The sequence below is a fragment of the Callorhinus ursinus genome, unplaced genomic scaffold (genome assembly GCF_003265705.2).
Source record: "Callorhinus ursinus isolate GAN/ISIS: 27379988/994484 unplaced genomic scaffold, GSC_fseal_2.0 scaffold4, whole genome shotgun sequence".
NCBI lineage: Eukaryota > Metazoa > Chordata > Mammalia > Carnivora > Otariidae > Callorhinus > Callorhinus ursinus.
Genome location: NW_027397066.1, coordinates 128,383,319 through 128,409,909, shown reverse-complemented (window position 1 = coordinate 128,409,909; position 26,591 = coordinate 128,383,319). Strand labels below are relative to the sequence as shown.

Below are 26,591 nucleotides of genomic sequence, written 5' to 3'. Positions count from 1 at the left end.
ATTCCGTCTTATAGTTTAAAAAAAAAAAAAAGAAAGAAAGCTAAGAAACACAGATTTCCAAAAGTCCTTTCTTTCCTCTGGCTTGGATATGAGGAATTACCCAATTTTCATAATCAGAGTCTATGAATGGATTCCACTGGTTTCACACAATAATGACAAATGATGCACTAAAACAAAAATATGTCTTTGAAATCCTTTCTTAATATGGTACCACATCACATATAATGTACAGTTACAATTTGAAAACTCAGGACTAACATTTTAAATTTTCTAATTGGCAAAGTTTAAATTTTTTTAAAAAGATTTTAGAAAAAGAGGAAAGGGGGGGAGGGGCAGAGGGAGAAGGAGAAAGAGAATCTTAAGCAGACTCTCGTGGAGCCTGACACAGGGCCTGATCTCACAACCCTGAGATCATGACCTGAGCTGAAAACAAGAGTCGGACACTGAACTCACCGAGCCACCCAGGCTCCCTAGCAAAGTCTACATTTAACAGATAAATAACTGGCAAATGTTGAGACGGGTTTTTCTTGAGAAGCTCATTAATTTTGCTTAGGCAATTATTCGATTGGTATGGTGGACCCTAATGAATTAGTAACTGATGAAGTCAATTCGCATCAAACAGCATTTGACTTAACAAATTTATCATTTATCAAACAGTATTTGACACAGGTAACTGTTCCTTGTTGTACTTTCAACCCCCCCAGCTAACTTCAGACACTCTTGACTCTCCTCTTACATCATCTGTTATGTTCTACTGTCTCCTTTACCTCCAAATTCTGGAGTGGCCCAGGGTTCAGTCAGAGGACTTTTTCCTCCTATAGCCACTTCTTCGGTGATCTAATTGATTCTTCTGGTTTTTTTTTTTTTTTGAGATTTTATTTATTTATTTGTCAGAGAGAGAGAGAGAGAGACAGAAAGAGCACAAGCAGGGGGAGTGGCAGGCAGAGGGAGAAGCAGGCTCCCCGCTGAGCAGGGAGCCCGATGCGGGGCTCGATCCCAGGACCCTGGGATCATGACCTGAGCCGAAGGCAGACGCTTAACCGACTGAGCCACCCAGCCGTCCCTGATTCTTCTGGTTTTAAAAACCATCTATACGTTGACAACTTCCAAATTTAGGTGTCTTACCTGGGCCTCCCTCTTTAACTCCAATATATCTGATTACATACTTGTTATTTCGACTTGGATATTAAATATGCATCTCAAACTTAATGTGTCAAAAACTGATTCCACAGTAAATCCCCAACCCCTAACAGACAAAACAAAATAATACCACCTATATTTTCACTCCTTTCAGTTAACAGCATCTCTATTACCAAAATCTTAGCCCAAATCTTAGGAATTATGTTTGATTCTCTCTTATGTCCACATCCAAACCATTATCAGATTCTATCAGATTTACTCTCAAAATATATCCAGGATCAAACCAATTCTCACCACTTCCACTGCTACCACTCTGGTCTAATAAGCTAGCATCATATTTCAACTGGATTACTCCAAGAACCTTTTAATTGGTCTCCCTGCTTCTATCCAAGACAAACACCTCTAAATCCACACATCAACCAAAATTATCCTGCATGTAAAAACTCTCCAACAGCCTCCCATCTCACTTGAAGAAAACCCAGACTGTAAAATGTTCTCAAGGCACTACATGATTTGACTTCATCTCCTACCAGCCTCAGGCTTACAGCCACACAGCTACTTCAAAAACAAGAATCTTTGTTGAAGAGCCTTGTATTTCCTGCCCCCGCCCCCCGCAAAGCTTTCCTACCAGACATCTACAGGGCTTGCTCCTTTAGTCAGAGAGGCTAATGGCAACTCTCAGGGAACCTGGGTGGCTCAGTCAGTTAAGCGTCCAACTCTTGGTTTCAGCTCAGGTTGCGATCTCAGGGTCATGGGATTGAGCCCTGCATCGGGCTCTGTGCTCAGCAGAGAGTCTGCTTGAAATTCTCTCCGTCTGCCCACCCCAACTCTAAAATAAATAAATTTTTAAAAAATAAAATAGTAAAAAAACTAAACTAAATTAAAATAGGAACTCTCACAACGTCACACTGGAAGTCCCTATTCTGCTTACTGTTTTACTCTTCTCATAGCAGGTATCACTCAGTATTTGTGTTTATCTCTTCTCTCTATATACTGTAAGTTTCATGAAAGCAGGGATATTGCCCATTTTGTTTACTGCTATATATTTAGCACCTGAAATAGTGCCTGAGATATAGATGTTCACTAAATATTCGTCGAATGAATAAATGAATTTGTTGAAAGGACTTGTGATTCAACACCATATAGATTAACTTGGTTTATTTTTAAATTTAATGAGTTTTTGCTGACTCCTGCTGTATCCTAGACTTTCTAGGCGAAGAAAAAGGTAAGGTATAGTCCTTGCCTCACTGGAGAGGCAAGATATACAAATATTAATGTAAAAGTTGAACTTGTTGCCAAAGTAAAGACAATAGGTATCAGAGGAATTCAGAATAGGGACTAAATCTATGAGAACCCAATAGGAAAAGTGAAAGTACTGCTTGAGCTCTGAAACTTAAAGGATTTATTTATTCATTGTCCCAACATTTAATGAACACCAATGACAGCTACTGCTCTAGCTACAGAGAGCAGTGTAGGAACTAGTCTCTGCCCCAATCAGACTCACATGGGGGGAGGAAGGTGAAGGAGCCTGATAGTAAACAAATAAATGTATGTCAGTAATAAGTGCTGTAAGTAACAAGTAGTAAGTAAATTTTTTTTTTTTTTTTTTTTTTAAGGCAGGGTAAGAGAGATACAGAGTGACAGGCAACCAGTGCTACTTTGGGTGGGCAGATTCCTGGAAGCAGTGTGAGGGAGTGAGCCATGTGAGCTTTATGACACAATTCCCTTATCAGATGTATGATCTGCAAATATTTTTTCCCATTCTGTGAGCTGCCTTTTAACTTTCTTCATGGTGTTCTTTGAAGCATACAAGTTTTAAATTTTGATTAAGTCCAGTTTATCTATCTTTTGTTGCTTATGCTTTTGGTGTTGTATCTAAGACACGAAAGTGCTTAATCCAAAGTCATGAAGATTTATACCTGTTTTTTGCTCTAAGAATTTTATATTTGTAGCTCTTATATTTAAATCTTTGATTCATTTTGAGTTAATTTTTTTAAAGATTTTATTTTTAAGCTACCTCTACACCCAACGTGAGGTTCAAACTCACAACCCCAAGATCAAGAGTTGCATGATCCACTGATTGAGACAGCCAGGCGACCCTTGAGTTAATTTTTTAGTACGGTGTGAGGTCTGCATCCAACTTCATTATTTGCATATGGATATCCAGTTGTCCCAGCACCATTTCTTAAAGACTATCCTTTCCTTATTGAAAACTCCTGCCGCCCTTGGTGAAATTCAACTGACCACAAATGTAAGGGTCTACTTCTGTACTCTCAATTCTGCTCCACTGGCCTATGCCCTCCTTATGTGAGTACCATACTGTTTGATTACTGCAGCTTTGTAGTAAGTTTTAAAATCGGTGAGCCCTATAACTGTTCATCTTTTTAAAGACTTTTTTGGCTAGGATCTCGATTTTACATTTGACCAATCTGTCGATTTCTACAAAAAAACAGGATTTGATAGAAATTATGCCAAATTATGGGGAGCACTGCCACTTTAATGAATTAAGTCTTCTGATCCATAAACATGTGATGTCCTTCCACTTAACTTAGATCTTTAACTTTTTTCAACAATGTTCTATAGCTTTCAGTGTACAAGTCTTGCACATATTCCTGAGTACTGAAATTTTTAAAATTTTGTTTTTGCATTATTTATTCCTTAAAAATAAATTGGGCTTTGCAATAATGCTCTTATACCTCACAACTTTGCTGAACTTATCAGTTCTAATAATTTGAAATTGTGTGTGTGTGTGTGTGTGTGTGTGTGTGTGTGTGTGTATTCCTCAGGAGTTTCTATATACAAGACCACACTGCAAATAGAAATAGTTTTATCTCTTCCTTTCCAATCTTGATGCCTTTCATTTGTATTGTTGTTCTTTATATCTTATACATTTTGTGCCAACATTCTTTTACATCTAATATTTAATAAAAACATGAAAAAAGTGGAAAAACCTATGCATACTCAGCATCCAGAATTTTTCATTAGCAAAACCAAAAGAAACTGCTATATAAACCAATGGAGGTGACAGGTCTACCCCAAAACAGAAAACGAATTAACATTAGTTTTACCAGGGACATCTCTTTGAATTGGCCTTAAAAAAGTTACCTATTCCAATATGTTATCCAAGCAAAGCTCTAACAATTTAATTTTAAAAGTCTTATTGCTAATCATTATGGGGACAAACAAAAAAAATAAACACAAAACAGAACAAAAACACAATATTAATAAAAGTAAGCTGCAAAGATTTATGCTTCCTTTCTTCATCCCAATTAGAATTCCCCACGGACTTATCTTTTGAATTTTTACGGCATATTTTAAAGATGTTTATCAATAGCAAAGATTTTTTTTTAAATTTTTTATTGTTATGTTAATCACCATACATCATTAGTTCTTGATGTAGTGTTCCATGATTCATTGTTTGCACATAACACCCAGTGCTCCACGCAGAATGTGTCCTCTTTAATAGCCATCACCAGACTAACCCATCCCCCTCTCCCCTCTAGAACCCTCAGTTTGTTTTTCAGAGTCCATCGTCTCTCATGGTTTGTCTCCCCCTCCAACTTACGCCCCTTCATTCTTCCCCTCCTGCTATCTTCTTCTTTTTCTTTTTTCTTAACATATGTTGCATTATTTGTTTCAGAAGTACAGATCTGTGATTCAACAGCCTTGCACAATTCACAGCACTCACCATAGCACATACCCTCCCCAATGTCTATCACCCTGCCACCCCATCCCTCCCACCCCCCACCACTCCAGGAACCCTCAGTTTGATTCCTGAGATTAAGAATTTCTCGTATCAGTGAGGTCATATGATACATGTCTTTCTCTGATTGACTTATTTCACTCAGCATAACACCCTCCAGTTCCATCCATGTCATTGCAAATGGCAAGATCTCATTCCTTTTGATGGCTGCATAATATTCCATTGTTTATATATACCACCTCTTCTTTATCCATTCATCTGTCGATGGACATCTTGGCTCTTTCCACAGTTTCGCTATTGTGGACATTGCTGCTATAAACATTGGGGTGCATGTACCCCTTCGGATCCCTACATTTGTATCTTTGTGGTAAATACCCAGTAGTGCAACTGCTGAATCGTAGGGTAGCTTTATTTTCAACTGTTTGAGGAACCTCCATACTGTTCTCAGGAGTGGTTGCACCAGCTTGCAATCCCACCAACAGTGTAGGAGGGTTCCCCTTTCTCCACCTCCCCGCCAACATCTGTCGTTTCCTGACTTATTAATTTTAGCCATTCTGACTGGTGTGAGGTGGTATCTCATTGAGGTTTTGATTTGGATTTCCCTGATGCCGAGCGATGTTGAGCACTTTTTCATGTGTCTGTTGGCCATTTGGATGTCTTCTTTGGAAAAATGTCTGTTCATGTCTTCTGCCCATTTCTTGATTGAATTCTTTGTTCTTTGGGTGTTGAGTTTGAAAAGTTCTTTATAGATTTTGGATACTAGCCCTTTATCTGATAGGTCATTTGAAAATATTTTCTCCCATTCTGTTGGTTGTCTTTTGGTTTTGTGGACTGCTTCCTTTGCTGTGCAAAAGCTTTTTATCTTGATGAAATCCCAATAGTTCATTTTTGCCCTTGCTTCCCTTGCCTTTGGCGATGTTTCTAGGAAGAAGTTGCTGCGGCTGAGGTCGAAGAGGTTGCTGCCTGTGTTCTCCTTTAGGATTTTGATGGGACTCCTGTCTCACGTTTAGGTCTTTCAACCATTTGGAGTCTATTTTTGTGTGTGGTGTAAGGAAATGGTCCAGTTTCATTCTTCTGCATGTGGCTGTCCAATTTTCCCAACACCATTTGTTGAAGAGACTGTCTTTTTGCCACTGGACATTCTTTCCTGCTTTGTCGAAGATTAGTTGACCATAGAGTTGAGGGTCCATTTCTGGGCTCTCGATTCTGTTCCACTGATCTATGTGTCTGTTTTTCTGACAGTACCATACTGTCTTGATGATGACAGCTTTGTAATAGAGCTGGAAGTCCGGAATTGTGATGCCACCAGCTTTGCTTTTCTTTTTCAACATTCCTCTGGCTATTCAGGGTCTATTCTGGTTCCATATAAATTTTAGGATTATTTGTTCCCTTTCTTTGAAAAAAGTGGATGGTATTTTGATAGGGATTGCACTGAATGTGTAGATTGCTCTAGGTAGCATTGACATCTTCACAATGTTTCTTCTTCCAATCCATGAGCATGGAATGTTTTTCCATTTCTTTGTGTCTTCCTCAATTTCTTTCATGAGTATTTTATAGTTTTCTGAGTACAGATCCTTTGCCTCTTTGGTTAAATTTATTCCTAGGTATCTTATGATTTTGGGTGCAATTATAAATGGGATCGACTCCTTAATTTCTCTCTCTTCTGTCTTGTTGTTGGTGTATAGGAATGCCACTGATTTCTGTGCATTGATTTTATAGCCTGCTACTTGACTGAATTCCTGTATGAGTTCTAGCAGTCTTGGGGGGGGAGTCTTTTGGGTTTTCCACATACAGTATCATATCATCTGCAAAGAGTGAGAGTTTGACTTCCTCTTTGCCGATTTGGATGCCTTTGATTTCTTTTTGTTGTCTGATTGCTGTGGCTAGGACTTCTAATACTGTGTTGAATAGCAGTGGTGAGAGTGGACATCCCTGCCGCATTCCTGACCTTAGGGGAAAAGCTCTCAGCTTTTCCCCATTGAGAATGATATTCGCTGTAGGTTTTTCATAGATGGCTTTTATGATGTTGAGGTACGGACCCTCTATCCCTATACTCTGAAGAGTTTCGATCAAGAAAGGTTGCTGTCCTTTGTCAAATGCTTTTTCTGCATCTATTGAGAGGATCACATGATTCTTGTTCTTTCGTTAATGTATTGTATCACGTTGATTGATTTGCAGATGTTGAACCAGCCTTGCAGCCCAGGGATAAATCCCACTTGGTCGTGGTGAATAATCCTTTTAATGTACTGTTGGATCCTATTGGCTCGTAGTTTGGTGAGAATTTTTGCATCCATGTTCATCAAGGATATTGGTCTGTAATTCTCCTTTTTGATGGGGTCTTTGTCTGGTTTTGGGATCAAGGTAATGGTGGTCTCATAAAATGAGTCTGGAAGTTTTCCTTCCATTTCTATTTTTTGGAACAGTTTCAGGAGAATAGGTAGGTATTAATTCTTCTTTAAATGTCTGGTAGAATTCCCCTGGGAAGCCATCTAGCCCTGGGCTTTTGTTTCTTGGGAGATTTTTGATGACTGCTTCAATTTCCTTAGCGGTTATAGGTCTGCTCAGGTTTTCTATTTCCTCCTGGTTCAATTTTGGTAGCTGATACATCTCTAGGAATGCATCCATATCTTCCAGGTTATCTAATTTGCTAGCATATAGTTGCTCATAATATGTTCTTATAATCATTTGTATTTCTTTGGTGTTGGTTGTGATCTCTTCTCTTTCATTCATGATTTTGTTGATTTGGGTCATTTCTCTTTTCTTTTTGATAAGTCTGGCCAGGGGTTTATCAATCTTGTTAATTCTTTCAAAGAACCAGCTTCTAGTTTCGTTGATCTGTTCTACTGTTCTTTTGGTTTCTAGTTCATTGGTTTCTGCTCTGATCTTTATTACTTTTCTTCTCCTGCTGGGTTTCGGCTTTATTTGCTGTTCTTTCTCCAGCTCCTTTAGGTGTAGGGTTAGGTTGTGTATTTGAGACCTTTCTTGTTTCTTGAGAAAGCCTTGTATTGCTATATACTTTCCTCTCAGGACTGCCTTTGCTGTATCCGAAAGATTTTGAACAGTTGTGTTTTCATCTTCATTGGTTTCCATGAATTTTTTTAATTCTTCTTTAACCTCCTGGTTGACCCATCCATTCTTTAGTAGGATGCTCTTTAGCCTCCATGTATTTGAGTTCTTTCCGACTTTCCTCTTGTGATTGAGTTCTAGTTTCAAAGCATTGTGGTCTGAAAATATGCAGGGAATAATTCCAATCTTTTGGTACCGGTTGAGACCTGATTTGTGACCTAGGATGTGATCTATTCTGGAGAATGTTCCATGGGCACTAGAGAAGAATGTGTATTCTGTTGCTTTGGGATGGAATGTTCTGAATATGTCTGTGAAGTCCATTTGGTCCAGTGTGTCATTTAAAGTCTTTATTTCCTTGCTGATCTTTTGCTTAGATGATCTGTCCATTTCAGTCAGGGGGGTGTTAAAGTCCCCCACTATTACTGTATTGTTGTCAATGTGTTTCTTTGCTTTTGTTATTAAATGCCTTATATAATTGGCTGCTCCCATGATAGGGGCATAGATATTTACAATTGTTAGATCTTCTTGTTGGATAGACCCTTTAAGTAGGATATAGTGTCCTTCCTCATCTCTTATTACAGTCTTTGCTTTAAAATCTAATTTGTCTGATATAAGAATTGCCACCCCAGCTTTCTTTTGGTGTCCATTAGCATGGTAAATGGTTTTCCACCCCCTCACTTTCAATCTGGGGGTGTCTTTGGGTCTAAAATGAGTCTCTTGTAGACAGCATATTGATGGGTCTTGTTTTTTAATCCAATCTGATAGCCTGTGTCTTTTGATTGGGGCATTTAGCCCATTTACATTCAGGGTAACTACTGAGAGGTATGAATTTAGTGCCATTGTATTGCCTGTAAAGTGACTGTTACTGTATGTTGTCTCTGTTCCTTTCTGATCTATGCTGCTTTTAGGCTCTCTCTTTGCTTAGAGGACCCCTTTCAATATTTCTTGGAGGGCTGGTTTCGTGTTTGCAAATTCCTTTCGTTTCTGTTTGTCCTGGAAGCTTTTTATCTCTCCTTCAATTTTCAATGAGAGCCTAGCTATAGTATTCTTGGCTGCATATTTTTCTCGTTTAGTGCTCTGAAGATACCATGCCAGTCCTTTCTGGCCTGCCAGGTCTCTGTGGATAGGTCTGTGGCCAATCTAATATTTCTACCATTGTATGTTACATATCTCTTCTCCCGAGCTGCTTTCAGAATTTTCTCTTTGTCTCTGAGACGCGTAAGTTTTACTATTAGATGTCGGGGTGTTGACCTATTTTTATTGATTTTGAGAGGGGTTCTCTGTGCCTCCTGGATTTTGATGCCTGTTTCCTTCGTCACATTAGGGAAGTTCTCTGCTATTATTTGCTCCAATATACCTTCTGCCCCTCTCTCTCTTTCTTCTCCTTCTGGGATCCCAATTATTCTAATGTTGTTTTGTCTTATCGTATCGCTTATCTCTCGAATTCTGCCCTCGTGATCCAGTAGTTGTTTCTCTCTTTCTCAGCCTCTTTATTTTCCATCATTTGGTCTTCTATATCGCTGATTCTCTCTTCTGCCTCATTCATCCTGGCAGTTGGTGGTCCCATTTTTGATTGCACCTCATTAATAGCCTTTTTGATTTCGACTTGGTTAGATTTTAGTTCTTTTATTTCTCCAGAAAGGGTTTCTCTAATAACTTCCACGCTTTTTTCAAGCCCAGCTAATATCTTTAAAGTCATGATTCTGAACTCTAGGTCTGACATCGTACTAATGTCCGTATCGAGTAGGTCCCTGGCTGATGGTACTATCTCTTGTTCTTTTTGCTGAGGTGATTTTTTTCGTCTTGTCATTTTGTCCAGAGGAGAATAGATGAATGAGAGAACAAAATGCTAACAGGTTAACAACGTCCCCAGCAAATATACTCTATACAAATCAGAAAAGACCTAAACCAGAGGAAAAGAAAGGGAAAGAAAGAAAAAAGAAAGAGAAAAAAAAGAAAACAAAATGAAAAAGATAAAGATAAATACAAAAACAGAACAATACCAAAAAAAACAAATATGATCAAATATGATCAGGCTAGTGCATAGATCAGTGCCACACACTAGATTTTGGGTGTATTTTGGTCTGTTAGAAAAAAGTGCCTCCTAAAATTTTAAAGGAAGAAAGACTTATATATGTACAAAATAAGGGTTGATACAATGAAGGGATGGAAGATGACTGTAAAGATGAAAATTATACAAGATTTTATAAAAGGAATTGATACAAGAAGTTGTTTGAAAAAAGAAAGAAGATTTAAAAAAAAGGAAAGAAAGAAAAAGAAAATAAAAAAAAGGGAGAGAATGTGATCAGTCAGGAGACTAGAACAAAGCCATACACTAGTGATTTAGGGTATATTTTGATCTGTTAGAAGAAACTGTATCTCAAAATTTTAAAGAGAGAACTTACACATATATGCCAAAAATAAGGGTAGCTAGTATGAAGGGATAAAATATGACTCTAAATATGAAAAATAAAAAATGTTTTTTTTAAAAAAAGGGATTGATACGATGTTGGTTCAAAAAGGGAAAAAGAAAAATTAAAAAAAAAACATTTAAAAAATTAACTTTGAAAAACTAATGAATCATGGTAAAAAAAAGCCAAGAATTCTCTGTGCAGTATTCCCCTAGCGCTGGAGTTCTCCCGTTCTCCTTGATCGGTAAACTTGTTCTTGGCTTGCTGGCTGTTCTTGCTGATCTTCTGGGGGAGGGGCTTGTTGCCATGGTTCCCAAATGTCTTTGCCCGAGGCGGAATTGCCCCCACCCCTGTGGTCCGGGCTAAGCAAGCTGCTCGGGTTTGTTCTCAGGAGCTTTTGTTCCCTGCAAACTCTGGTACAGCTCTGGAGGACCAGGGTGAAAATGGTGGCCTCCCAATCTCCACTCGGAGGAGCTGAGAACTTGGGGCCCCACTCCTCAGTGCGCCCCCAGAGAAAAGCAGTCACTTCCATCTCCCTGGTCTCTGGCCACACTGCGTGCTCACCCGGCCTGTGACCAAGCGTTTCTATCTCTGGCACCCGACCCCGTGTAGAGTCTCCAAACCCAGCAGATCCCTGCAGTGCACTCCCGCGCCGCTCCTCCCGGGGGGAGGGAGGGGAGTCTCCCTGGATCTGCCACTTGTTGGGTCACTGCTGGAGGAGCAGTGGCCTGACTGGGCCGCAGATCACAGTTTATGGCAACCCCGAGCTAAGAGCCTGCGCCTCGGCTCCATCTCTGCATCCGGCTTCCCCGCTCCGGTACCTGGGAGCTCTGCCGCACTCAGGCACCCCCGTCTTTCTGTGACCCCGAGGGTCCTGAGATCACACTGTCCCGCGAGGTTTCCACCCCCGGCTTAGCCACTGGAGCGACGTCCCTCCCCGGAACCGGCTTCTAAAAGTTCCGATTTTGTGCTCCCTGGCTCTATCACTTGGAAGAAGCGGCCGAGGAAGGCCCCCTCCCCCGCTGCCTATCCTCCCGAATATCGCCTCGGATTCACTTCTCCGCACGTCCTACCTTCCAGTAAGTGGTCGCTTCTCTGTTCAGAGTTGTTGCTACTCTCTTCTTCAGTCTCCTGTTGAGTTGGTAGGTGTTCAGAATGGTTTGATCCCTATTCAGCTGAATTCCTGAGACCAGATGAAATCCAGGTCTCCTACTCCTCCGCCATCTTGCTCCGCCCCCCAAGACTTTTTTTTTTTTTTAAGATTTTATTTATTTGACAGAGACACAGCAAGAGAGGGAACACAAGCAGGGGGAGTGGGAGAGGGAGAAGCAGGCTTCCTGCTAAGCAGGGAGCCTGATGTGGGGCTCGATCCCAGAGCCGAAGGCAGGCACTTAACGAATGAGCCACCCAGGCGCCCCAATAGCAAAGACTCTTAAATCACTTTTTAAAGATTGTCATAGTCTCACCAAGAACCAACTATTACTAGAAACATGAAAGACCTGGAAAGATAATTCAGACAGACCTTATTGGAATACCAGCTTTTCTAGTTAGGGGCTATGTGATCCTGGACAAGTACTTAAAAATTTTCTTAGTCCCTGTTTGTTCAGCTATAAAAATAGGCTAAAAATTACCTCAGAGTTCTATGAACTCTATGAAAATCAGGTGAGATAATTAATATAGGCAAAGCACCCCATTACATATTTTTAGGCACTCAGTTAATGTTAGGCATCCCTCTCCCTTACTACAATCATTGTTACAACTAATTAATGCTATTGCTAATAATTACAGTGAAAAACACTTCTTGAACACTAAGTGCTAGGAATTGTTCTAAGCACTTTAACATACGTATAGGCAGTCCTCACTTTGCATTACAGTGTAGGACTGTAAAAATGATCGAGCAAGCTGAAACCGTGCAAAGTGATTTATGGAAAATATTGATTATTCTGCAACCTTTAAAAATTCTTGTCACAATGTTAAAGCTCTTTCCTTGTTTACATTAATCAGTGAGACGTCACTAAGTTCTTCCGGATCAAATCTAGAGTCTCTCCAACAGTGGCAGTGTCAATCAACATCCCTACAGTCAGCTATTTCTTCCAAAATTCCATTTAGGTTTGATATGAATTTCACTTTTTCCAGTGTTATCATTCTTCATATCTTTGCTGGACTTCCATCTTTATTCACCCATTCCCTTTTGATCATCCACTTTTGGAAAATGTCACATGGGTTTATGACCAAGAGACAAGAAGGTAATACTACCACATGGTTTGCTGTCTGTATGAACTGAATAACAGGTATGGCAGTGACCGATCACCAAGAGACTTTGAAAGAAGTGATATGATTAGTCGATAATCATGATTTACCTCTGTTATTCACATAGTGATTTATGGACTCCAGTGCTAGCAGTGAAGTTTGTCCTTTATTCAATTACAGTTAATATACCATGGAGACTTAAATCTGAGATGTGTTGTTGGGAGACTGGCATCATTTAATTAAACTGTGGTAAATGAAATTAATGCATATTGAATCTATACAAAACAAGAACTGCTTGTATAGTCTCTCTTTAATCTTGACAATAATGCTAAATGGTACTATCACGATACTGTTCTACAGATGAAAAAATTGGGACACAGAAATGTGTCATTTAGTTACTAACTAACTAGCAATACAGTTAGGACTAGGCTTTAAGAAACAATATGAACTGAATGTATAGTAAACGTAAATAGCTATAAGCAATTTATTAGAGACTTAGAATTTATTTTAGTCCCTACGTTTTCTAAAAGATTTAAAGAAATGCCTTTTAAAAAAACATTATTTCAGAATCTGCTGAAGTTTAAACACTAATGCAAATACATTCTCAACTTGTAATTTCCTAATAGTACAAAAGAAATTAAAACTCTTTCATCCATTTTCATTTATTTCCTAATGTCACTTAAAATCTCTTATCACAGGACAAAATCCTTTTCCTCTAAATTTAGAATTAAAAAGAAAAATCATTACACTCAGCTTTAATTCCTTTTTAAACCAAATCTGAGTCTGTTCATTTCACAGAATAAATGATCTTTACCTTTCCAGTTTATTTTTTAATACAGTAAATCAGTGGTTCCTAGTTTTAAATATTAATGATCCTTTGATTCATATTTACATTAAAACCAGACGATCTTTTCTCCCTGAAAGACAAATATATCACTTACAAAATAAATACTGTCAAACTACCAAGACATTTTTTAAACTTTGCAAGTTTGGTCATTAAGGTCAACCTATTTTTAGAATGGTTTCCTTGAATGTTGCCTTGCTCAAAGTCTTGATAACTTTTTAGCTCTCCCTAAGAAAATAAGTATCAAAGACACCCCTCAAAATCTGAGGAATAAAAAAGCACATGTGGGTGCCTGGGTGCCTCAGTCGGTTAAGCGCCTGCCTTCGGCTCAGGTTATGATCCTAGGATCGTGGGATCGAGTCCCACATCCAGCTCCTTGCTCAGCTGGGAGTCTGCTTCTCCCTGTCCCTCTGCCTACTTGTGCTCTCTCTGTCAAATAAATAAATAAAATCTTAAAAAAAAAAAAGGCACATGCAAACAAAATAAAAATGGTAGGGGCGCCTGGGTGGCTCCGTCGTTAAGCGTCTGCCTTCAGCTCAGGTCATGATCCCAAGGTCCTGGGATCGAGCCCCACATCGGGCTCCCTGCTCTGTGGGAAGCCTGCTTCTCCCTCTCCTACTCCCCCTGCTTGTGTTCCCTCTCTCACTGTGTCTCTCTCTCTGTCAAATAAATAAATAAGATCTTTAAAAAAAAAATAAATAAATTAAAATGGTATACAGATCCAGGGCAGTTGTGTTTGCTGTGTTCTTGGAACTTCTCTGAAAAGAACATTACTCATTTGAATCATCTGTCCTGTCACAAAGTACTGTGTAAATTCCCAGAAAAGAGATACAGTAGTAGTAGTTGGTAAGAGGGTTACACAGTAAACATGATGGATATCTCTGATTATCTAAGTTTTCAAGAAGTTACAGGGATGCCTTCCAACTTCTCATGCATGGCCTCTAGAAGAAACAACTAGTTTTCTGAAGATACTACATCTCACTCAGGCTCCTCCCAATGACCTCCTAGGGGTCTTTTACTCAACAAACAAAAGTTCTTCCAGAAAAAAAACCTTTATGTAAAACAGCTGTGAAATCTGACAAGCACTAAGGCCTTTCTATGCCTCAACTGTCACTAACAGAAGGAACCTACCCAAAAGTGGTACAAATGGGTCCATTCAGATTCTGAACAGAATTATCATTTTGATAGTTGTCCAGCAGCTGAGTGTAACACAAAGTGCTATGGGGTTATGTGAGAGAAATGTAGGACTTGTGAGGTAACTCTGTATTGTATGAGCTTGTTTACTGTTTTTGTTTTTTTGTAAAATACATATTCTCTATGTTAATATAATTTAGCCTCAAAACTCACAAAAACCTAAAATGTGCCTTTATATGATCCTTAATTTATCTTTTAGTGTCTCAGTTATAAGGCTGTGCCTAGCTTAGTAACTTTTTAAATATCTGCTACTGCATTTACCCCTATGGTCTCTAGAATGTATTTCAGCAACAATGAGCCCACTATACCCAACAACATAAAATCCCTAATTTGCATTTTTATGTCACTGACATTCAATTCAAAGTTTAGGACTTAGCAAAGTCATGCTTAACAATTATACAATAAAATGGAATAATCCTAAAGTTAACTTTCTATTAAAGCATTAGGTTAAAACTCAGCATTTAATATTTTAAAAACAAATCTTCAAACAATTAAGCTAAAGCAATAAATATAATGCTTTTGGCAAAAAGGTTTCATGTACATTTTAAGTCCTTTTGAGAGGATACAAAATAGTATTTGTAGTAACAGCTTCCATAAGGCTGTGAAGGGGTGCTAATTTTCAACCAAAATGCCTTCATTTTGCAGATTCTCATGGAGGTAAGAACAGGAATGAGGCTAAAAACATAACTTCAGAATTTATAATTTTGCACAGTAATCTACTTTTGAAATAGTGCAAAACCAGCAAATAACACAAAATGTTTAGCCAATTTTGTTATGCACCTTATTAAGGATGCTTAACAAATCCTTAAAAAGATGCATAACACCACAACAGATAAGTAGAACTAGAGATTTATTAATTAATACTCCCCTTTATGTAGGGTGAGAGGAGAAATTTTAAACAAAGGAGTGATTCTCAAAGTGTGTCCTGTAACCAGCAACAATCTGTTAAGGATTCTCTAGGTACTGTATAAATCACACGAACTCTCTCATCCCTCAGTTCCCTTACACTATGTTCTCCCTGTTTTCCTCTTATCTCCTTCTTCTAAAATGGTCTGCTGTTCTTTACTGGTTCTAGGTTCTCTACAAGAGAAAAGTCTGAAGTCTCACTTCCCCACTTCCCTTGGAAATCTGATCCATCTCCCGTGTCTCTAGTCTTGTCACCCCCGAAATTCATTCTTCAAACTGTAGGCAGAGAAAACTTTCTTTTTTATTTTAGATTTTTAAAATTTATCTGACACACACAGAGCGAGCACAAGCAGGTGGAGCAGCAGAGGGAAAGGGAGAAGCAGATTCCCCTCTGAGCAGGGAGCCTGATGTGGGACTCAGATCCTAGGACCCCAGGATCATGACCTGAGCTGAAGGCAGATGCTTAACCAACTGAGCCACCTAGGCGCCCCATAGAGAGAACTTCCTAAAACGTGAATCTGATTGAGACCTCCCATTTTTACATCATTTAGTTCCCTTTGCCTTTTAGGTAAAATCCCGAACTACTCAACACGATTTTAAGGTTTTGCAGGCTCTGGTCCCTACTTATCTCTCTAGCCTCATTTCTCACATATCTGCCCCCACATTCTCCACTCCAACAACAGAAAATTTTCAATTCTATAGTCTTACACCTTTTTCAGCTCCTTATAGTTGCCTCTGACGGGAACTTCCCTCACCCTTCTTCATTTGGCCAGCTCATTCCTGAGATTCAGCTTGCTCAGCAATTCCTCAGGTAATCTTTCCAGACTCTTCCTACCAGTTCTCAGACCATGCTATACTTGGCCTAGCATATTACTTTTCAGATGATATTAAAATTTGTAAATTAATTAATTTTTATATTCTTTCTTCCCGCCTACTGTAAAAGCTAAGACCAGGTTGCTTATCTATCTTGTTCCCCTTTAGTTTTCATTCCTAGCATCTAGTAGATATAATACTAAAACTTCATTTACTAGAAATTTCCTCAATTTAAACATTCCTCAAAATGGATAAAACCGTCCAAAACATTTACATAATTTTTAAAGAAACAAATTAAAAAGTTTCTGTTAAATGTCCTATGAATTTTGGTAATTTAAAATCCCCTTTGTTGAGGCACCTGAGTGGCTCAGTGGGTTAAGCATCCGCCTTCAGCTCAGGTCATGAGTCCAGGGTCTGGGATTGAGCCCCACAACGGGGCTCCTGGCTCAGCACGGAGTCTGCTCCTCCCCTCTCCCTCCCTGCTCCTTCCCCGACCATGATCTCTCTCAAATGAATAAAATCTTTTTTTTTTTTAAATCCCCTTTGCTGTTTTAACAGCTGCCTAGAAGGAGTATCTGCCAGAAGCAAAGCTATTATTCAAACAGATCTCCACACCCTCAATCCTACTGTAAACTACCGCAACATCCTAACCTCCTCGTAGTGGCCTCGCTACCCTCCACAATTACCTCGAGTCAAAGATGAGTATTCTCCAACATTCTGCTTATCAAAGGAATAAAAGGCAGGGTCAGCATTTTCTCAGTTCTCCACTGATACTTCTAAACTACCAGTTCTCAAACTTTAGTTTGGGTAAGAACCACCTGAGAACCTACTAAAATTCAGATTCTTCTCAGCTGTCCACTGTGATCTCATTAAGTTGGAATATGAAGCCAAGGAGCCAGAATTTCAAACAAATAAGCCAGGTGATGCTGATGCAGCTAATCCTTTGTCTACATTTTAAGGAACTCTGTTGTAGAGAACTGTTTCTGCATAGCTGTACATTACTGACTCCCATCCCACATTTCCTTGTGGGCCACACTGCCTCACTGCCCTTTCCCCATGGTCATCTACCTTCTTTTTAGCCAATCTCAAATATTTATTGAGAGCTTTGGCACATCCAGGTCTTCTGCTCTATCCCCAACTCTTACCATTATTCTGGGTGTTCCCAACCTTTTGCATGTCCTTGGGCACACTTTCAGAGAATGAAATGATTCTATGTTCAGTTTGCAATTCTTTCCAAACTGATATATAAGGTCCAAGCTGAGTTTTAATAGCTCATCAAAAACATAGCCTATAATGGCACGGTATGTAGTCTGTTGCTTGCTTTTTTTTTTTTTTTTTTAAGATTTTATGTATTTATTTGACAGAGAGAGAGACAACAGCGAGAGAGAGAACACAAGCAAGGGGAGCGGGAGAGGAAGAAGCAGGCTCCCAGCTGAGCAGGGAGCCCGACGCGGGGCTCGATCCCAGGACCCTGGGATGATGACCTGAGCCGAAGGCAGACGCTTAACGACGGAGCCACCCAGGTGCCCCTGCCTTTTTTTTTTTTTTAATACAAACTGGGAGATACTGAAAATGAAATAAAATCTATCGCATGAGCTTGCCTACCTATGTTGATACAGAATGATGGGTGGTAGTAATAATCTGTTACTGTATGATTTTTTTTTTCTTAGTATACTTGTAGGAAGCCCAAAGTTGGTCGTTTGATACAGGTTTGGTAATTTGTAGTTGGACAATGGGCCAAAAAAAATGTGAGGGCCGATAAAAGATAAAAAACAATCCAACCTATACTTTCGTCTCAGATTTCATTAACCACTTCATCTTTAATTCCTTTCATCTTTCATGCCCCATTCTACTTAAGCCACCGGAATTCCCATGGCCACTCTTTGGGACCTTGTCATCACTCAGGAAGCAATACCTCTGGAATTTTAAGTCCAATAACTCACTTTTTGGTCACAACCTCCTGTATCTGTTATTCCACTTGATCAAGTTAGCAAATCTCCTGACTCATCTATTTTCTCCATTTTATCCACACACACACACACACACACACACACACACACACACACACACACAATCTCAGTCTCCTCTGTCTCTCCCTCCTCCCCTCTCATTCAGTCAACAAACATTTAACAAGAACTTACAGAAGCACTCTTTTGATAGTTTTCTGCCTACCCTCTCGGCTTCACCCCCACCCCCATGCCCTCTTAGTCTAAACTTTAAATAGTACTGAAATTTGATAAGAATGAAATCACCTGCCAACCTCCATCAAGGGAATGTTGAATTCATTCAAAGACTTATCACTGTGGGAACATTTGTATGTATCTACATTCAAAACAACTGCTACTAGAAATCAAAAAACTTATTCATGACAGAATTTGCTTATAAATAAAGGCAGAATCTACCATCTATTTTATAGGCACAATATCTTATAATTAAGATAGATAAGGCTTCAGCCCCTCATTAAAAATTATATTTATATATATAAATATATAATAAAAATTATATTTATATATAATTCTATTTATTCACACTTTTCACTAGAAATTTCAATCCAGAGTTAATTTAAAAGATGTATATGTAGGGCGCCTGGGTGGCTCAGGTGGTTAAGCGACTGCCTTCGGCTCAGGTCATGATCTTGGAGTCACGGGATCGAGTCCCGCGTCGGGCTCCGTGCTCGGCAGGGAGTCTGCTTCTCCCTCTGACCCTCTTCCCTCTCGTGCTCTCTATCTCTCATTCTCGCTCTCTCAAATACATAAATAAATCTTTAAAAAAAATCATTTCATAAAAAAAGATGTATACATAGTAAAAACATATACTTAAAAACATAATTTGTGGTAATAGTACTAAGAATATAGTCTTTATTTGAAAAGTAAATATTAAAATGAATCTAGATTTGCATGGGTTAAACAATCCTTGAAAAACATTTGCCATACTTCTAAAAGGGTCCACAATACACATGATATACAGCTGGTAAAAACTGGCCTTTGGAAAAAGTCCCCATCAAATCAATGTTGCCATTGATGGAGCTACTAAACTTTCCAGATGTGAGTAATGCAGAAATGTGATACTGAATAATATGTAGTAAGGAGACAAACTGTTATCACATGCTATTCACACTCTAGGACAGGATGGCTGAAGTAGAAAACATGTTACATTTTTTAAGTCCTTATACTGGAATTCATTCCTTTATTGAGCAACTCCTATGAAATTGTAACTGTGCTGTGTGCACACTGTTTTCTGCCCTTAAGTTGATTTCAACCTCTTGGGAAAAGCAGATAAGTAAATGGGCAGTTACAACGCTGAGGTGAGGGGAGGAAATATGTCCAAAACAAGTGTTCTAACCATTTCTATTCTTATGTTCCTTCCCCAATCTTCTCCAGACTGCTAGAGTTTATCATCCCGACTGATAAGTACAGGGGAATGGAGTAACTACTTAGTTCAATAAAAGCCTTAGAACAATAACAACAAAGGCCACGGATGCAAAATTTCAACAACAACAACAACGATGATGCATGCTGGGAAATTAAAGACAAGATGGATTTATCAAGTCTGAGAGTACAGTACATCTTCCTGTTGTTCCACAGAAGTCTAGAAACGTGTTTTTAGTCCCAGCTTTAACATGTGTTTTCATTCACTCATTTATTCACCAAACATTTAATGAAAGCCTGGATTACCTCTTATGTGGCAGCACTGCAGATAAGGTAATGAATGAATGGAAACATTTTTGCCCTCACCTATAATCAAGTCATGTAAGCCTCTGGTATAGCCAGTTATAAGGATAATTCCATCACAACCCCAAGGGTCCTTTTCCTCAACTGTAAAATAAAGTAATGGGATTCAGGGATCTGTAAAGTACTCCTACTAAACTGAATCCTGTGATTTAACTCAAAACTTGTAGACCAGAGGTTTTTAAGACCCAGGAAACTAAGGATCCACAGGCAGGGTTCAGGGCGTCCTAAACTCCCTAAAACTGAATGCAAAATTTGGTAGTTTTCTGTATATGTACATTTTTCCAGAGAAAAGGTCCACAGGTGGAAAAAACTAAATTATGGATTTTAGTTTTGGGCTTCCCACAGAAAAAATTTTGTTTTAACTCTATCTACTAAGATAATTTCACTAAATCTGCCAAGTATAACTTAATTAACAAGAAGTTTCAACTTCGTGGAGCTCATACTTGCTTCTTCTCTTTAATTCAGGTCACAAATTGCATGCTTTTAATCTAATATTTTGACCAGCACTTTAACAGAAAAAGTAAAAATAATATACGGTTCATAAGTCAAAGAATAATTTGTATCCTTCTAAGATTAAACTTTACTGATCTTTAAAAAACAAGAATTTTTATTTAGAAAAAAATATTTTTTGCTGTAAAAAACTGTGATAATATTAAGACTAGTATTCTATCATCTCTTTATATAGTTGTTGTCCCTTATCTTAAGAAAAAGAATAACAAGCCTCAAAATATTAACATATGTTAAGCTGCTACCAGGGGATTTTTAGGACAAGCTCTTTCATTACGATCTCTATTAGAATGTGAATGTTGAGTTAGCATCCAACCAGGACCTCCTGTAGGACACACTAAGAGGGGAAACCAAATGAAGAATGAAACATCTGCAATGAGACACAAAAACCAGGACAGAAACATTTACAATTTCATTGCCTGTGCCACAGTGACACCAACTGGCCAGTCAAGATATGACAACTTGATAAACTACCATCTTAGTTTTATACAAGACTTTATATTTTTTAAAGTGCATTATGCAGTATGCTTTAAATAAAAGCCATCAAATGATTTTAAACAACAAACAGGTATAAAAGGGAGATGTATATAAGTAAAATATCTCAGAAAACTCTGGTTATGATCGAGTTTTACATGAGACATCTTTACTAGTCTATAAAATACAGTCTAATGCTAAGTAATACATTTTCACACTTATTTTTCCATATGAACTTTTATCAATATTAAAATATGAACATAGACCTGAGGTTAAATGCAATTTTCCTTTTATTGCTCAGGAAAATAAAGGATGGAAAGTATGACAAAATTGAGGTAAATATGCCTACAAGATCTTGAGTATAATTTATTCAAAACAGTCAAAAGATGCTTTTGAAATATTGTTTTCACTCACGGTGAAAGGGATCACACAGCCAATTTTATTTTAATTCAAGGATATTAAATATGTAAGAGGCTCTCGTGATGAATATATTTTTAATAAGAGCAGGTACAAACAGAAACAAGTTTTATGTTGAATTTCTTCAGGTAGGTGAAGTGGGGTGTACTACTTGAAGTAGATTACTGCTTTTTTTTTTTAAAGATTTTATTTATTTATTTGACAGAGAGAGACACAGTGAGAGAGGGAACACAGCAGGGGGAGTGGGAGAGGGAGAAACAGGCTTCCCGCTGAGCAGGGAGCCTGATGTGGGGCTCGATCCCAGGACCCTGGGATGATGACCTGAGCCGAAGGCAGACACTTAATGACTGAGCCACCCAGGCGCCCCTAGATTGCTTCTTAAGAAACCTTGCCCACAGGTAAAGTTCACATCCAATAAAAGGAGACCTCCAGGAGAATATCTTTTTTCCTTCTCTTACCACCCAAAAGAAGTGAAATAACACTGCAGGGGAATGTCCAAAAAGAGGATTTGACGTTAACCAATGAGTAATTTACAAAGCAGCAAGTCAGTTGGTCTTGACTGCATAAGCAAAGAGCTTACACAGATAATGTTATGGTTTAATTCACTTCACTCAAATAAGACTCAATTCTAAAGTTAAAATTTGAAAGGATAAAAACTTTTTTCAGTGCCACTCAAAGGCAAATAAAGGTTCTTATTGTTTAAATCTTTTTTTTTTTTTTTTAGATTTTGAGAGGGGGCAAGAGAGAAAGCGAGTGGGTGAGGGGGAGGGAGAGGGACCAGTAGACTCCTCGCTCAGCCTAGAGCCTGAGACAGGGCTCTATCCCACAAACCTGAGATCATGACCTAAGTGGAAATAGAGAGTTGGACACTTAACTGACTGAACACCCCCCCACCCCAGACATCCCACAGCTTTTAAAAAGATTTTTATTTATTTGAGAGAGAGAGGGGGAGAGAGCATGTGTGCAGGCGAGTGGGGGAAGGGACAGAGGGAGAGGGAGTGAGAATCTCAAGCAGACTTGCACTCAGCACAGAGCCCTATGCAAGGCTGATCTCAGGACCCTGAGACCTGAGCTGAAACCAAGAATTGGACGCTTAACTGACTGAGTCACCGAGATGCCCCAAAGGCTTTTAAAAATAAAGGTTCTTAAGTAAAGAGTCATGAATAAGTTTAAGTATAAGGCAACCTAGAAAAAGAACAGAGCTAGAGGAATTAACTACTAGGTATTAGGGTTAAACATAATATTTGTTCCAGACTTAATTACTGTAGTAATTAAGTAACTGTGGTATTATTACAAGGATAATATAAGGATAAAAGACCAAGAAATAAAACAGAGTCCAGAAATAGAACAACACATATATGATTACCTGATTAACAGCAAAAGCTTCCAGTGCAGAAAGGACAGTCTCTTCAATAAACAGTGAATAGCAATTAGATATTTATATAAGGAAAAAAAAAAAGAACCTTGACCCCCACATCACACAAAAACTAATTCAAGATGAATCACAGAGCTAAGTGTGAGAAACAAAACAAAAAATATTTAGAAGAAAACAATATCTTCATGATACTGGGATAGGCAAAGATGTCTCAAAAGGGTCACAAAAGTCACTAAAAGGAAATACTGATAAATTGGGCTTCATTAAAAATTACCAACTTTTGTTCATCAAAAGATACCATTAACAGAGTGCAAAAGCAAGTTACAGACTGAAAGAAAATATCTGAAATATATATATCCAAACAAGTGACTTAGGATATATAAAGAACGCCTACAAATTATTAGAAAAAGGCATGTACCCAACAGAAAAATGGGCAAAAAACTTAAAAAGGGGCTTCACAAAAGATAATATTCAAATGGTCAATGAGAATATGAAAATACGCTCAACATCATAAATTATTAGAGAAATGCATAAGAAAATCACAGTGAGATCCATTATGTTTCCATCACAGTGGCTAAAATTAAAAGGTATGAGAATACTAAGTTTTGATAAGGATGTTTAACAACTAGAACTCTCACTCATTGCTGGTAGGATTGTCAACTGGTCCAACCACTTTGGAAAATTAGTTAACAGTATCTACCAAAGCCTAACATCATGTATCTGGCAATTCCATTCTAGGGTATATACCCAATAGAAATAGGTGATCATGTACACCAAAAGACCTGTACAAGAATGGTCACAACAGCTTTATTCATAATAGCCATGGACTGGAAAAAACCTAGGTATCCATCAATTGAAGAATGGATACACAAATTGTGGTATATTAACACAATGGAAAACTACATTACAATGAAAAAGAATGAAATACTGCATAAGCAACAGTATGAATAAATGTCATAGAAATAATGTTGAATGAAGCCAGTCAAAAAAGAGTACATACTGTATGATTCCATTTATTTGTAGTCAGGAACAGTCAAAAGCAATCTATGATATAAAGTTAGAGTAGCAGTGATTACCCTGGGAGGGAGGGAAGTATATTGCCTCTGAAGAGGGCAAGAGAGCCAGTAAAGTCCTGGAAATGTTCTACATCTTAATGTAGGTAGTGGTTCCACTTCAGCTGTACACTTAACATTTGTGCTTTTTTTTTTAATCTACGATCCTGAGGGTTTTTTAAAAGATTTATTTGAGAGAGAGAGAGAGAGAAGTGTGCATGAACACATGTGTGCAAGGGGAGGGGCAGAAGGAGAGCAAGAGAAGCAGACTCCCCGCTGAGCATGGAGCCTGACAGGATGCAATCTCACAACCCTGAGATCATAACCTGAGCAGAAATCAAGAGTCAGACACTTAACGGACTGAGCTACCCATGTGCCCCATTAACATTTCTGCTAATACTGTGTATAAACTATAGCTCAAAACAAAACAAAATGAAAACACAAGAAAAAGAACAGGCTTAAGGTAGCAGGTGAATCTCCAAAACAATGCAACATTTTGTATGTACTGCATTTTTCTTAGACGAAAGTCACTAGACTGCCTATTAGAATATCAACTCCCTGATGGCAGGTATTTTTGTCATTTTTATTCACTACTGTATCTCCAGGCATGGTACCCAGCAGATACTCGATAAATATTTGCAGAATAAGGTGCACCTGGGTAGCTCAGTTGGTTCAGTGTCTGCCTCCAGCTCAGGTCATAATCCCAGAGTCCTGGGATCGCTCCCTGCTCAGTGGGGAGCCTGCTTCTCCCTCTCCCTTTCGCCGCCCCCCCCATTCATGCTCTCTCTAATAAATAAAATCTTAAAAAAAATATTTGCAGAATAAGTTTGCAAAAGGAGCTGTTAAGCAAAAGTAAAACAAAGCAATCATTAACTAAAATCTTGGTATAATGAGTTATTTGAATTAACAGAAGTTTATAAAGTAATTGCTAGAGTCTAATGATGGTAACTTGAATTAGCTTATTATGCAGGTGTGTCTCAGTACTTTCAAACACAAGAAAGACTAAACCTAAAATGAAAATTTCTTGTGTGTTCAGAATTTAAGGTCTCTTCCTTCTGTGAGTCACTCTATATTAGGCCACAGGGGCTTAGAAACCAAGTTAAAACACTTGCAACTAAAATAAGCCTCAAGTTTGAAGACACATTCATTGCTTCCAAAAAATGGCTAAGGCAAAAATAAGTGAAATTCAATGGAATTTACTAAAATCAACTAAAACAATCTATCTAAAACTTGTTTTTCCTCAACCCTAGGTATCATTTGGCAATGTCTGGAGACATTTTTGTTGGTCACAACTGGAGGAGGGTGCTTTTGGCATCTAGCAGAAGAGGCCAAGGGATGCTGCTAACCATCCTACATGCAGACATCAGCCCTCTACAACAATGAATTTATCCAGCCCAAAATGTCCACAGTGCTGAGATTAAGAAATCCTGATCTAAAATATCACCTTATGTTAAAACAAAGGATTTTAAAAAATAAAGGATTTTATTAAGTGTATGAACTAAAGAGTCCTATTTAAACTATAAAATAATTCAAGTTTCTTTCAACTATTACTTTTCCAAAAATACGAACACTATATTTTTAAAGTTAAAATTGTACAGGGGCAGCACCTGGGTGGCTCAATTGGTTAAGCCTCCAACTCCTGATATCAGCTCAGGTCTTGATCTCAGGGTTGTTGAGTTCAAGCCCCAAGTTGATTTAAAAAAAAAAAAAAAAGGGAAGTTGTACACATGTATCAAATGTCATAAAAAGGGGTATTTAATGTAAATATCTCCAGAGATAATAATCATCACTAACATTTCTAGGACAATCCTAGGCATATTACTTACTTTATCTCATTTAATGTCAATATCCCCATGAAATAAGATTCTCATTTATAGTGATTAGAAACAAAATTTAGAAGAGATTAAATACTTGCCTAAGATTACACTGCTAGAAATGGCATAGTGGAAATTTGCACTCAGATTATCTCCAAACCCATAGTGTTTCCATTAAAATGCATTAAATTTCAATTTCAAATGAGAGTCAAATCAAAATTAAAAGCACCGCAAGTTTCATTTTCCAGAGTCAATATGCCACTTTAGAAAATGAAGAGCAAAGTCAGGAGAAGCCTACTTGGGAATTATGTACTAAGGACACATAAAAAACAAATCAGTGCCAATTTTTGAAAGGATAATCTACAGTTAATATTTTTTCTTATCACAAATAAAATTAAATAGTTTTATAAAGTTATATGCCAAAGTCATCAGCTACACTCTTGTCCTGGTCATACAACAGAATTACTGATGATAACATCAAAGCTTAAATGCTTACTGGCAGGGAGCTTAATCTTGACAATTCACTAACATGACCCACCTAGTCATCCCTACATGGTAACATTAGATTCCCAACACTTCAGTCAATCTAAGAAAAATATTCCTATATTAAACTCTATTACTTTCATCTCAACATTTAAGGGCTTATCATGATTCTTTGTATTAAGAGAAAGAAAACTATTCTTACCCTATTAAAGCCATGTTCACGAGAGTCATCCACTTCTCCATTACTAGTCACTGGAATTTCTGCTGCTGAATTTTTGGGAGATTCTTGAGCCATGCTATACTCCTAAAAAAAAGAAGAAAAGAAACAGCTGTAAATAACACCAAATCATAAAAGGCACACATTCAAAAGACTCTTCATGTTTATAGCACTTAAAAGCCACTATTATAGCA

The 26,591-nt window shown here is 38.2% G+C and overlaps 1 protein-coding gene across 9 annotated transcripts in view; it reads right to left on the bottom strand.

Annotated features, from left to right (window-relative positions):
- The window catches only part of ARFIP1 (ARF interacting protein 1), a 128,964-nt gene that overhangs the window by 61,592 nt on the left and 40,781 nt on the right, over positions 1-26,591 (bottom strand). For all 9 annotated transcript variants that reach the window (XM_025874329.2, XM_025874324.2, XM_025874334.2 and 6 more), the window contains one exon: positions 26,383-26,484. In XM_025874329.2, coding sequence (XP_025730114.1) covers positions 26,383-26,475 — 93 coding nt within the window. In that variant the 5' untranslated portion in view covers positions 26,476-26,484. The remainder of the gene's footprint in view (positions 1-26,382; positions 26,485-26,591) is intronic.